Raw genomic sequence first — 14325 nt, 5'->3', positions numbered from 1 at the left:
TTGCTCCCGTCTCTCTCGTCCTATTTCTTCGATACTTCGCCTCCTCCCTCTCTTTTCTTTTTCTCTCGCTTTCGTATCGGTGCCCTAGATTTCTCTCTCGCTCGAGATTTGGTCCCAGTATTGCGATTTGGGGGCGGATTTCGAGGTTCGCTCGGATCTGTAAGTCTTTCTTGCGAGCTCTTTACTTGGTTGCTGTTCTTTGGATTGGAGACGGTGGGGTGAATTTGATGTATTTCGTTCGGTATTTCGGTGTCTGGACTTGGTTTGGTGTTGATTGATGCAAGGTGCATTGATTTTTCTTCGATTTTTTCTTGATTTAAGTCCTCGGAATTTTGAAACTTGGTTTGGTTTTTTAATTTCTTGCAATTTTGGGGATTTTTAGCTAGTGTTCTCTTCTGTCATCCAGTTCTTGATTCTAAATTGTGCCAGTATATAGGAGGGAACTGGACTGACTCAAGGCGCATTGATTTTTCTTACACTTTCCCGGGATTTAGGTCCTGCGGATTTTTAAAGGTGGCTTCTTGCAATTTTGTGGAATTTTACTTCGTGGTATCGTTAGTGATCCAGTTGTTGATTCTAATTCGTGGCAAGAGATAAAAGGGAATTCGAAATCCAATTCTTACAGTTAGTCAACTATGTCCCTATATTTCTTGTTTTTGGATATCTTTCAAGAATGGAATGAATTCTATTGATTTTCTTGATAGTTAATTTGTGTGAACTTTTGCTGTTCTCGATCAGCAGAATGCATCTCGGTTCATGCTGTTTTCTTGGTTGCTATCACCCCACCGAGTTCATCTCTTCCAGTTAGTATTATCTGAAGTGAAAATGCGTTGCTGTAGGATACAGAATTACATATTTTGAAGCGACCTTATAAAAGAACTAGAAGCCTCTAACCCATATCTATTGCTTCTGCTTTCTTCTTCTTCTTCTTCTTTTTTTTTTGGGGGGGGGGGGGGGTGACCACCCTCCCTCAAAAAAAGAAACTCAAGAACATAAAACTAAAACCCATTAATTCCCAACTAAGGGGTGCTGGAGGGCATATTTTAGTGGCTGATGGTTAGTGACAATTTTGTGCAGTCAACATTGATAGGTTATTGTTTGTAAGGTAGAAGCGCAGAAGTTACTGCAAACCAACACCTTAATCACTCATAGAGTGTGTCGTTAATTCATTAGTCATGTAACTTGTTTATGTTTCACTTTTTGGGATATCCTATGGAATTTGATGTTGTTGCGGAAAGATATAACCATGTGCGGCATCCAAATATTCTGTTGAACACAAAATGTCTAATAACAAAGCAACTTGCATTTTTTTTTTCTTGTGTAACTGTGGTATTTATTACTGCTGTACATCTAATTTTATTATCTGGTTCTAGGTATAACACTGAGATGGGTTATGGCGACAAAATTAGCAACATTTAAGTATCAAATTCTTGCTACAACTTGAAAGTACATTAACTTTTCACTAGTGCATGTTAGCTAAGTGTTCATTCTGGCTAGGGTTAAAAGACATCTTGCCTTCTTGAGTGATAATTATGCCAATAATTTCGTCCCCCTTCAAGATGGTTGTAGTTTCTCAAATGTGAAATTTATCTCTGTATGCCTGCAATTTTGGCTAAGAGGATCCAAGAATTATGAGGCTCATGCGAAATTAAGTTGAATTGGGTGTTATGTGAAAGGATATACTCCGATCTAAAATAGAATTTTGGTGTCTCAGTCCCCCTAAATCTTTAAAGAAATGTCCGAGCCATTTAACTAAATAGGAGACTTATCCTCACAATCAGTTATCCAATTAGTCAATCTTTTATTTTTAATATGTTCTGCAAGCATTTTGAAGCTATAGAGTAGCAGAATGCTTGCGAATCAACCAAGCAGATTTTTCATTTTCCATGCTTGTCATATTTTCCACAAGTTGATAGAATTCAATAAATTGCATTGCACTTGTTGAGAGCTGCTCCTACTTCAGTGTCGTGGCATGACAGTGCTGCAACAAGCTGCACTGACTAAAGATTTTTTTTTAAAAAATAAATTTCTTAAGCTACATGAGAGAAATCTTCTGAGTGGATTTTCTCATGATGGAGAGGCTGTAAACAAAGAAAATGATATTTCTTTTTTAACTTTTATCTGATAATAGGTGACTAGAAAATGAGCCAATCAAAAATCAGAAAACAGCGAAAATTCGTCAGATCGCCAGAGAACAGTGAATATAATATTCCTTGGAACTCCTCTACAATCTTGGGAGTGGGGATGATTTTGGGGGTTCTTCATTATCTCTTTCTACAATTCCATCAATTATGTGTGATTTAGACAACCAAGTATATTAAAAGTCTGAATCTTTTCCTTGGGTCTGGCTTTTATATGAATCCTTCATCTTCTTATCGATTTCCAGGATTTGGTTTTGAATTCTGTTGAGGGCTTTGAGCATGCCAGAATCTTGTTTGGGTTGCTGACATTTAGTTGTGACAGCCTATTTTGGCCAAAATGAGAAAATTCTTCTATTCTTAATCAATTTAAAAGTTAACCTTATAAGTATGTAGGATCACATAGAAGTTAATTTTATAGTATAATGGGAAGAAGCATAAATGCATTCTTGACATATTTAGGCACCATGCTAGATTTTGTTGTGTTCATTTTACATGCCTAATATCTATTAATTATTAATTTTAGAGAGTCTTTAAAATGATATATTGTGATAAACTAGGTGATTTGCAATACAAGCTACAATGTGATACATTAAATATATATGTTTGACCTTGGAATTTCGCTTTTACTTTTATATTTATTCTATTTCTTCACTCTTGCTTACGTTACTTTCCGAGGTCACCAACTTTCTTAACAAATGTTCACCGTGAGGGGTGTCAATGGATTTGGTTAGGCTTGATCAGGCTCTTGCCTGATTTCAGCCCCAATTTGACATTCAGGCTTGAGGCCAGCCCTACCAGAGCCAGGCTTAAGTTTACCAAGCCCAAGCATGGCCTAATTATAGGCATGTTCTTGGGGTGGTTATTTTTTTTTGACTTGGACACCATTCTTTTTTTCTCCCAAAACTTAAATCTTATTCTAGGCCAAAAAATTTCGGTCTTTGTGTTTTTTTGGGCCCAATCATGCTTTGGGGCCCCAAATCCAAGTTTATGCCTCATTTTTGTGTTGTTTAGGCTGGTCCTGCCCATTGAGATCCCTCTTCACTACTTACATTACCTAAGTCACAAGTCTGCCATATTATCATGGTATACTCTATTTTTTTCTAAGTTGAGGTAATGTGTTAGAATACTTGGTGAGATAGGAGAGATTCTTAGGATTCGGATTTTTGAAAAATGTTGAGAATTAGAAGAATCTCTTCGGCATGAGGAAGATGGAGTTAAAACAAATTTAGGAAAGTCGTTGACCTAGGAAGTATAGATATCGTTATGCGGTACGGATACCTTATGATACGGATACGTCGATAAGGCAAAAATTGAAAAAATGACGATATGGATACGGTTAGATATTTTATATTTTTGTTAATATTTGAATATATATAATATTCTAATATTAATAAAAATATATAAAAAAACTGAATCATATATATAATATTCGAATATTAATAAAATTAAGTTATCAAATTTCAACTAAATTTATAAGTATCATCATAAAAAATAAACAAATACTTATAATTAACGAAAAAAAAAACTAGCAGTCTAAATAAGTAGAAGAAATCAAAATAGTAAGTCTTAATAATCAAGTGATAATAGTTTCAGCTGCTTCATTCTCTACATTATCAGCAAAAAGCTTCTTCTCCACATCTGGTTCATCAAGAGACAAACTTGCAATCTCAAGAATGCAGAGATAGGAGTACCAGTGCCGTACTGGAAACGTACCCGCACTGAAAACGTATCCGATGCTGGTACAAGCCTGAAATAGGAGTATCCATACTTCATAATCGTTGACATGTTTTAGTAGGAGATTCTGTTATGTTAGTTATTCCCAAAACCAATAATCGTTGATAACTTGTTGACATCATACATAGAAGTTCAGTATTTGAACATATTTTTAAACTTGTGGCAACCCTTGATTAGAACTCCGTGACCAAGCCTTTTGCAGCAGTTGCTGTCCTACAAAAGAGGAAACTTCTGTTATCTAAGAGTCTTCATGCTAGTTTTGGGATCTTGCGTGCACTAACAACTTTGTGTTCCCATGGGTATGGTAGGGCTGGAAGTTGAGCTTGCGTAGTAGAACTGGAGTTTGGGAAAGTAATCCAATGGGGCATTGTTGTGTGGATATATGTCATTGTGACCATTGTTTCCTTGCTATTTTGTTGATTTATTCAGATAAGCATTAAAACTTGATTTTCATTTGTATGCTTCAGGGACATTTACGTGTCACATCAAAAAGTTCTCTCTCTCTCTCTCTCTCTCTCTCTCTCTCTCTCTCTTGCTCTTCCCCACCTCCCCCTCCTTCCCTCCTCTGAATGCTGGTTAATATCATTAACTGTATTCCTTGTCAAAAATCTTGGCCACCAGAGACTATCTGTCTTTTCATTCTCCATGGCTCATTCATTGTCGTTAGATACCATCTAATCTTGATTCTACTTCTTGCCTGTCTTTCATCATTTTTTCATCTAGTATGGGTAAAATGCTCGAAGAGGGCAGTCATTGGCGTTACAATAAGGCTGCAACCTGGGTGTCACGAGTTCAAAACAAGGAAACAACCTCTCCTCATGAGGGGATAAGACTGCAAAAATCTGACCCTCCCCAAACCCTTCAGTGGCGGGAGCATTGTGCATCGGGATGCCCCCTTTTTTATGTATAAAATGCCTGAATGCACATTTTGCCTTTTGTATGCTTAAAAGTGCATGAAGTAGTTTTAGGTTATTAGTAGATTGGTTATTGGTAGTTAAATATTGATGGAAGGATTGTTCTACACAATCTAAAATTTTAGTCACTTATTGGACACCATCATTTGTTTGTATTGGAATGGATTAAGCACACCAGGTAAGTTTTTTTTTTCTTGCTTATCACATAATAAGTACAGCATGTCCGGCTAACTGCATCAACATTATTTATCTCACATTCACTTAAAGATTTTGTAATGTATCATTTTTGGCTATGCAAGGCCATTGGTACTTCCGTGCATGAATATTCTTCTATTTTGTTTATGCGGCTTTGTCATGAAGTGTTTTTGTGTTTAAGAAAGACTTTTGTAAGATAAAGATTTTGCCTTATGTCTAATTTATCTATCTTACTTGGAACTTTTTATTTAGTTCTCGTACCGCCTAACGAACTCTCTCTGTTTTTTTTCCTCTACTGTTTTGCAGAGATCATTATATTATGTTGATGAAAAAAATAAAGTAACAAGAAATTTCTAGGCCTATTTGATGTGGTCTAAAATATTTTTGTATATACTAGATTTTTTTCATGGGGTGAGAAGCGGGACAAGATGATTTTATTTTTCAGATCTTTGAAAAATGGAGGAGAAGTCAGGTGATTCAGGGCGATCTGATCCAGGGACTTCTAATGCCGCCTGGTGGACATCAGATTTTGTGGAGAAGTTACAGTCTGTTTCTTTGGCTCCACAAGAAGAGACTTTGACCGAAAGGGTGTCTTCATGCTTTGTGGGAAGAGCTGAACGCTCATCTCAGTCTGCTTCTCAGATATTGTGGTCCACTGGAACTTTTTCTGGACAAATACCCAATGGTTTTTATTCTATCATTCCGGTGAGCAGTATAACTTATTAGGCCACATACTGTCACTTTCATGGGATACAAGATAGTCCTTGTCTGAGCCGGGTCGTTTGAGAGTGCTAGTTTTTAACTAGTAATTCTGTAATCTTCTATGTCATTTACATAACGTCCCCAAAATGTTTGATGCTTTGTGTGATGTCTTTTATACGAAGTACTCTCAACCTTTTGCTCTAAGTACACATGCATAACTTTTTTTGCTACATTGGTCATTGGTATAACATGATTTGTATCTTTTCTTGCTTCATATGTAAGTTCTCTGTTGATTTTATTAATAAATGTCCACGCATTCAACAACTGTTCTTGTGTTTATTTCTAAACACTTCCAGCAACCCTATTTATGGCACTGTGTCAATGAAATCGAATGAAAATGTTAATACAAATAAGTTGTATCATGACAGCTAATAGAATATTGAAAAATGAGAAGTCACTCTCTTGTAAGTCACAATTCAAAGGCTTTTTTCCCATAGTACTGGTTAGGTTAAATTGGTCTTGGCAGGTTATACTTTCCCTCTTAGGTTTATTGTGATATTATTAGTTCTTTTAGGCGACTCAGTTTGATCCACCATAGTAATGCCTCATCCTTCACAGTTCTAGCTTACACTGGTGTGGATGATAGATACACTACCTTATGTGAAGCCAATCCTTTTTGATTTGTTCTATGGATATATAATCAAGAACATGCACATGCTTCTGATTTTTAAATTTCATTATTATATTAAAGAGCTTGACGTCATCTTCATCAAGATCATGCATGATGCTAACAACATCTTGATGCATTCCATAAAAAATTAGAATTATTATTTCTTATAATGTTTATCATTTACATTGTATGACCTTAACTAAACAGGTTAGTATGTCATTGTCTGACCATAAAATCATAGATGATTATACTGCAAATTAATCACTTAAATCAATTTTTATTATCTTGTTTTTAGAGCTAAGTGTGGAGAGGTGCAACAATGTTTATTGTCTCATATGCTATCTATAGCCAAATTTATGTACATCAAAGTGGGTATTTACCTAATATATTCATTGCCATGATTTAAAGAACGATGATGTAAAACATATAGGCAATCATTCATGTATCTTCGCAAGCTCAGAACAAAGTCATTCATTATATTAATACCATTCATGCATATTAGCAAAGGAGCTCAGGTAAGCCATAAGGTGCTGTCCATTAAAGAGCATACGGACTTTAAATTGAGGATGTTATGTGAATTGTGTGGCCATAATATCCATACCCTTCCTCTCCTTAGAGAAGGTTTTGTGTTTGAGTCTTGGATGGTGCATCTCAAAGTATCTGAACTTAGATAGTTTAGCTAGGTGGATCTTCCCTTCTTCCTTCTCATGCTCAAAAAAAAAAAGGAAAAGAAAGAGGTGGTGATGTATTGTTTAAGGAGAGGAGAGTGCTGAGGAAAGGCAAACATGGCAATCAAAATGACACTAATTTGTATGTTCATATACTAATGATATGCTAAATTATTGGTGATATAACTAGTCTTTTTACTGTCACAATCTGGGGGGTTTAGGTGTGGTAGTAATAACCTTACAATAATCAGCTGATGTTGAAGAGCAAGTACATCAATAGTGGTGTAACCATCAATAATCAGCTGATCTCAAAGCCATATGCTGCTTTTTACTATTCTAAAAAGAAAATCATCTGTGTGTAAAATAGCATCTAGCTTGCAGTGATGATTAGTAGTATTATAAGCCTACTAACATCATATAGCTTGCAGTTGAAGTTGATCAAGGGCAATGTCATGAAGCTATTTGTGAGATAAGACAAAGAAAGCATTAGAAAGAATGATGGGTGCAAATGGAACTTAGGAGACTGGATTGGTTGTGGCTAACCCTAATGCAACCCAACCCCATCTACCAAACCTAGTGCAACTCAACACCGCCTTGTGAATTATCAATCCAGTCCTAACATATAAGCTAAATCTAGGTCAGATAAGGTTAATGTAGGGTGGGGTTGGGTTGATTGGACTAGTAGATCAGGTTGTATACGTAGTTCAAGACCAAGGAGAAGTTTCAGATTGTTAGATTGGCATTTAGATGGTGGGATCTTATTTTGGTGCACTTATGCAATTCTAAAATACAATTAGGCAAAAGATGTTGTTAAGAGGAATGTATAAGTATTATATATGTATGTTGTATATTGGGTTAGGTCAGTTTGGGCTGAGTTGAGTTGGGTTCATGTTGGGTTTAAGCTCAACCATAACCTATTTGAGTTTGGGTCAAGTTGGGATGTTTAAGCATCAGTGCAAGCCTGATCCAAGGTCATGAGACCCAGGCCCAACATGACCCAATGAAGGAGTTGGGCTAATCTGCTTCAAATTGGGCCCAATCTGAGTTGCACCCCCAAGCAAGGTCTTAACTCTTGATATTAAGGCAGCCTCCCATCCCACTCCTATGAGAATACAGACCAAGATGGCGTTGAGACTTTGAAACCCATCCACACAGGGAGAGAAGAAGAAAGAGGAAAAAAAGGAAGGAAATATGAAGAAAAGGAAAGAAGAAGAAGAAAAATGAAAGAAAGAAAGGAAGGGCGAAAAAAGAAAAGAAGAAACGAAAGGAAGGAAAGAAAGAAGAAAGGAAAGAGAAAGAAGAAGAAGAGGAAAAAAAAGGAAGGGATAAGAAAAAGAATGAAGAAGAAAAAGAAAGGAAAGGAAGTTAGAAGAAAAAGAAAAGAAGGAATGAAAGAAGAAAAACAAAGGAAGGAAGGAAGGAAAGAAGAAGGGGAGAGAGACAGAGGTATCTACTGGGAAGTTTGACTGGGACTGCTGGGATGGGGCAGCCAGGGAGGATAGTAGGGCCTCTTATTCCATAGAGAAACCGAGACACCCCCATCTCAAAAGATTTAAAACCTAGCCCCTAAGTGCATTGTGGGATTGCATTAGTTGGTTGATCTTGTGGACAATATTGGGGCGCATTATCTGCCCATGAGATGGTGAGATAAACTATGCCACTGGTTGACCACATGCACAGCAACTAGCTAGTAGCTTGTGGATAAACTAAACTGGAAACAACCTTTAGGTAACAAGAAAAAGGAGTTGTTAATCAGCATCCAGCTTGGGCATCTAATAAATCTCTATGGGCATGTGGAGCATGAGTCTTGTAGGCAAGCATGAGTCATTGACAGAACAGAAAAGATTCTGTTGATGGCTATTGGCAAATCTTTATGATGGAAGCAATAAACAGGTTCTTTTAGTTCATTTTTGTATTGGAGTTGCTCTTTGATTGATTTAGTATTTAAAATGATAGCTACCTTGGTGACCCAGGCACCCGACTGAACATTTTGCATCATGTTTGTGTGCAGAGAACAAGATCGGTATTGGAGTTTTCAAAGTTGATGGCATATTTATTCATTGGATTACCACAACTTTTTAGGTCTCTCCTTTTGTTTATTAGTTTGGTGCACCATGAACTTTGGACTCTCACCTTGGCACATGACATCTTTTAAAGTGGAATGGAGGAAAAGGTTGCATGTAGCCAACCCCAACTAATTTGGGATTAAGGCTCAGTTGAGTTGAGTTGAGTTAAATTAATCCTAGATTTCCTAATATTTGTTTCTAGTTTGGACAATTGTTGGGTTTTTGTTTGCTAGTCTTCTTCTATGTCGCTCTGAAGTTGTTAGGCTTCCCATCCTGCATCATATATGCCTGTTGAAAGCTAGGCAGGAACTTCTTAGCTACCATAGATGGTCTGAGGAAGGTGACAAAAAATATGGATGGAACTTACTTTAGAACCACATGAAAGCCCTGGGGTATAGTCAATTTAGTTGAATCGTTAAGCCACTGTTTGTGATTTTCTGGTAAAAAGGTTTGATGAATGACAGACTTATCATGGTAATTTTGTCCAAAAAAGTGTACATCCCGGACCCAATATCTTTCTCAAGGACTTACAGTTGAGTGCCCTGAATGACTTATGTTCTGGTCCCAACAACATGGAGGAGAAAGTGTTGAAACTGAGTTCATTATTCCTAAAGAGGTACAGTCCCAAATACTTTACATATCATTACCTACAAGGACCTGCATATCACTAACAAGGGAATACAAAATGCATAGATGTCCATATTCAATATATATTTTGTTATAGATACGTATGAAGAATTTGTTCATACATAAAAGGAGTACATACTACATGTATGTGTACTGTGTTATATCTTTATATATACTAGATTACCACGTTTTCCACTGCTAAAGTCTGGTGCTTATACTCAGTAAACCCACATCAAAGAGCCATTGTTCGGTGTTTGATGAATCACAAAATTATGGGCTGTGCTGGATAGAGGCATGCATGGCACTCATGTCATGGGTAAATCATAAACTAATTTTCGACAAGCCATGTTTCCTCAGTCATACAGCTCAAAAATTTTAAATGTGTTATCTATCTTAAATCATAAACTAGAGTATAAAGGTTCGCTCAATTTTGTAACATGCAGTCCTGAATACTTGTATGAGCAAGTATGCCATTTTCTGGTCCATTATCATCCGGTCATATACATGGTTGTGCAAGGTAGATCTTTTGGATTTTTTTAAAATAGGAACATAACTCCACCTTTCCATTTTCATTGTAATAATGCTTGGAGTTAGACATGAGTGTATCTTTTTCTTCAGTTATTGTAATTTGGAGATATCTTCTATGATGTGCTCTGGTCTTATAACTAGGGAGCTGTACTTTTGATGCTGTTGGCATAATGAAGCTGCTTCTGTTTCTTTGTCCGATACCATTTTTTGAACTATTGATCTATCTGTGCTATTTTTTAAAACAAGAGAGGAGCATGCTGAGAAGGTTCTGTTTGTCAAATTTACTGAACAAAGACCCTTAGTTTTTCAAAAATCATAAGTTGAAAAAATCATGTTAACAAGGCCACCTTTAAAAATATCAGAAGCAATATGTTTCATTTTTTATCTTTTTGTTTACCACCTAGATGAATTATTATCTATGTTACTGGTCCCTTCAACTAATTTCAAATTTAAATGGTTTGCTAGTACTCTCTTCAATATACTAAGCACACAATCTCTCCCACTAATTTCAGTTTAAATGGTTTGGAATAGCCTTTGTGCAATCTACCAAGCCCACATCCTGTGGTTGTGCATCTCCATTGCATATGCCTAGGTTGCTAGTAATTAATTAATCATTTCTATGCTCCATCCTTGCTTCCATCCCAGGGCTTCATTTCAATTCATAGGTGAGACAATCAACAATCCCTATGGACTCACACTTGTCTAATGATGATGAATGTTTATATGATAGTCAGGAAAGGTGTATTGTTGATTATATACCTTCACATTGTTTGAAATAAGACAACTGGCATATGGGTTGAAGTACCATAAATATTGTTTTGATGCTTTTATTACTTTGCTTTGTCGATGTATGTTTATGCTAAATATGATAGTTGGCGAATATACTTTTTGATTGACTAAACTAATGCTGAAGATGAAAATCTGATTTTATATATTGTGATCAATGATTTAATCTTATTCTGTAGCCAATTCAGTCCATTCCTATGTTTTCTTTATATGATTAAGTTTTCCAATGACATCAAACTTTATTTATTGTGAATTTGTACTGGCATTCTCACCTCTTGTGATTATAAAATGTCACTGATCTTTAGTTATTTCAGATATAATATGATACTGAATGTGGAGGTCATTTGTTTATTATGTGTCATTTAATGAAGCAGCAGAAACATGTTCATTTATTGGCTGAATTATTGCAGGATAAGAAGCTCAAGGAGCTTTTTGATTCCATCCCGTCTTTGGATGACCTGTACTCTCTTGGTAGGGAGGGACTTAAGGCAGATGCCATTCTTGTAGATGCTGAGAAGGATAAGAAGCTTTTGATGTTGAAGCAGTTAAGCATAGCATCAGTGAAAGGATTAAACACAAATCCAGCTTTACTAATTAAAAAGATTGCTGGCCTGGTTAGTTTTCTCTGCCACTGGAAATATAATCAATTGATTGAATCAATGTTGTCAAAAGCGCTGTCTAGGAACTTAAAGAGAGCTCAGACTTCTTAGGCAATGGCCAATTAAGCACTCATGTATGAAAATATATGTATGTACTCACTTTGAGTAATTTAGAACTAAAAATAACAGAACCTGAAAAATTTTATTACTTCCCTCATCTCTTCCTCCATGTCACCCATCTGACACCTTCCTCATCTGCATATGCACCACTAGTTGGAGGTTCTCATAGAGCCCTATAACTGCTGTCCAACTGTCAGCAGCCCTGTTGTATGCTGTCAATTCCCCATTTCATCATTTTGTTTTTATCACTGATCTGACCTTGCAAATTGTAGTTTGAGGTTTAACTTTAAAAAAACAAAACTTTTGTTATTGCTTTTTTGGTCTTATATTTAACTTGGTCGATTGATATGTGACTAAGTATGGTATAATGGTTAATTTAGTTATTTATATGTGTTATTTGAACAAAAAAAGATTAATTCTGAGGTTTTTTTGACCTTTTATATATATTTCACTCTTTTGGATGGATTGCTGAGATAGTGGGCAATTTGCCAAGGCACTAAGGCAGTGCCTATGTAGTGATGGTCGGTATTGTCTAGGGACTGCCTGGCCATTGCGACAACCTTGGATTGAACTCTTTACTTCATGAAAGAAGTTTCACGGTAATATTTAGGAGAGCACATTTGCTATTGGTTGTTTCTCTTTCCTTGCTCTTTTTGCATGCACATTTTTCTACGCATACTGTTTTTTTTTTTTTTTGGTTTACATGGATTTAAGTCTTGTGCAAATGCACGTGACTAGGGTCCCATCAACCTAGAAAATATTTGGGTTTAATGTTTTAGTTCATGGTGGCCCACACTGGTGATTGTGGTGATATACTGGTGAGATTCTATCTCTTAGTCTTCCTTTTGGGGATGTTGGTGGTACCTTATGGATACAGTATAGTTTGCCTCCTTACCAACACATGGTACACTGTCAGAGTCAGCATAACACACATACCATGTGTCGTTATGGGAATATGCCAGGCTTCCATACGTGTACTAGTACTATATTGGGTTGGTACGGTGTGCCTTGTATTATTACTTGGTATGGTTTGGCATGACCCTTCTTTTTATAGGTTTTTGTGGATTAGTGAAAACAGTCCTACTTTTGGTGTCATCTAAATCTACACCTAAGAGTTTTTTTTCTTCCATTTCTCAATTAAGGTGGCTTAGGCTTATCCTAACTTTTTTCTTTCTTTAAAGAAAAGAGGAAAACTGTGCCTGAAGACACTGCAAATCAAGAAGAGTATAAGTATCAAATAAGGACTGTATGTCTGCATGTATGTACTGTTATAATGAAAGGCTTCATGGTTCACAGGCCACAGGCACAAATATGTATATAGCCTTGCATGCATATACTTATGCATAATAATTATACACACTTGTGTGAAGCCAGACCTATGAACATAAGATATGTAATCAAAATATGCAAGTGCTTGGACATTTTAAAAGTGGATGATTCTTTTTAGGTCTAATATACGTCTTATGCTAATATTTTAGTTCCATATTCAGGTTTTTGACTTTTATAAACGCCCAAATCCAGAGCTAAGTCCTGCAAAAGCTGCAGTGGAGGATATCTCTCACTTAGTGGAAAATAGAGGCATTCAACTCTTGGGGCAGATAAAGCATGGATCTTGCCGGCCTCGAGCAATTCTATTCAAAGTTCTTGCAGATGCTGTTGGTCTGGAGAGCAAACTTGTGGTGGTAAGCCATCATAATTTTTCCAGAAGATAAGTCTGAATAGGTTGCTATTCAGATTGAATTGACTGAAGGAAATTTAATATTCAAACATGTTTTTTTTTCTTTTTTCCGTTGAACTTTAAGGTCAGCATCTGAATAGATGTCCTTAAATTGCTGTGCTGTTGCAGGGCCTGCCAGATGATGTTTCTGTTGAATGTGCAGACTCATACAAGCATATGTCTGTAGTAGTTGTACTGAATTCTGTGGAATTGCTAGTTGATCTTATGCGCTTTCCTGGACAGCTAATACCATTTTCAACCAAGGCTATCTTTATATCCCATATTTCTGCGGCGGGGGAAAGCGACTCTGCTGAGAATGATTCATGTGATTCTCCCCTGGAGCCCAATAGTCCGTTATATGGATTTTCTGATAAAACTGAAGCTGAAGGGTATGCAATTCTGTTATTATTTATTGTTAACACTGTCTGTTTCATGGGCCAGCAGTATTTAATGGGGCCATATGATGAACCATGGTTCGACCATTTCATACTGGGCAGAACTGTTTTGTAGCCATGCCAAGAATGCTGAAGTGACATCAACTAATTCCTTTCATTCTCTTTTCCTCTGTAGTAGTGCTCACTACAAGAAAGAAAATAATTTCTATTCAGTTAGTTTTCATTAGGTTTTTAATTATATTCAATTTGATGGTGCTTCTCATCCATCGACTATGATAAATTTAAGAAACAATTTATGGGAAGAGCTGAAACCTGTAAAAAAGTTTATCTTTACTCAGTAATCTATCCATTGATTTTAGATGGGCACGTTCCAATTAGAGTTAGTGGAGTCAATGTTTTACAAAATCACTTGCTAACTCATACAACAAATTATGTTGTGGGACCAAAATCTCTTATCTGATTG

The 14325-nt window shown here is 36.4% G+C and overlaps 1 protein-coding gene across 3 annotated transcripts in view; it reads left to right on the top strand.

The window, feature by feature from the left end:
• LOC105044043 (probable serine/threonine-protein kinase SIS8) overlaps positions 1-14325 on the top strand; it is a 36462-nt gene continuing 22137 nt past the window's right edge. The window contains exons 1-5 of one of the 3 annotated variants that reach the window (XM_010921826.4): positions 1-159; positions 5291-5689; positions 11442-11645; positions 13241-13432; positions 13597-13856. In XM_010921826.4, coding sequence (XP_010920128.1) covers positions 5441-5689; positions 11442-11645; positions 13241-13432; positions 13597-13856 — 905 coding nt within the window. In that variant the 5' untranslated portion in view covers positions 1-159; positions 5291-5440. The remainder of the gene's footprint in view (positions 160-5290; positions 5690-11441; positions 11646-13240; positions 13433-13596; positions 13857-14325) is intronic. The other 2 variants (XM_019853115.3, XM_019853112.3) reach the window with 2 other exon arrangements.

This window comes from Elaeis guineensis, chromosome 2 (assembly GCF_000442705.2).
Source record: "Elaeis guineensis isolate ETL-2024a chromosome 2, EG11, whole genome shotgun sequence".
Taxonomy (NCBI): Eukaryota; Viridiplantae; Streptophyta; class Magnoliopsida; order Arecales; family Arecaceae; genus Elaeis; species Elaeis guineensis.
This window is presented reverse-complemented; position numbering and strand designations above follow the sequence as displayed.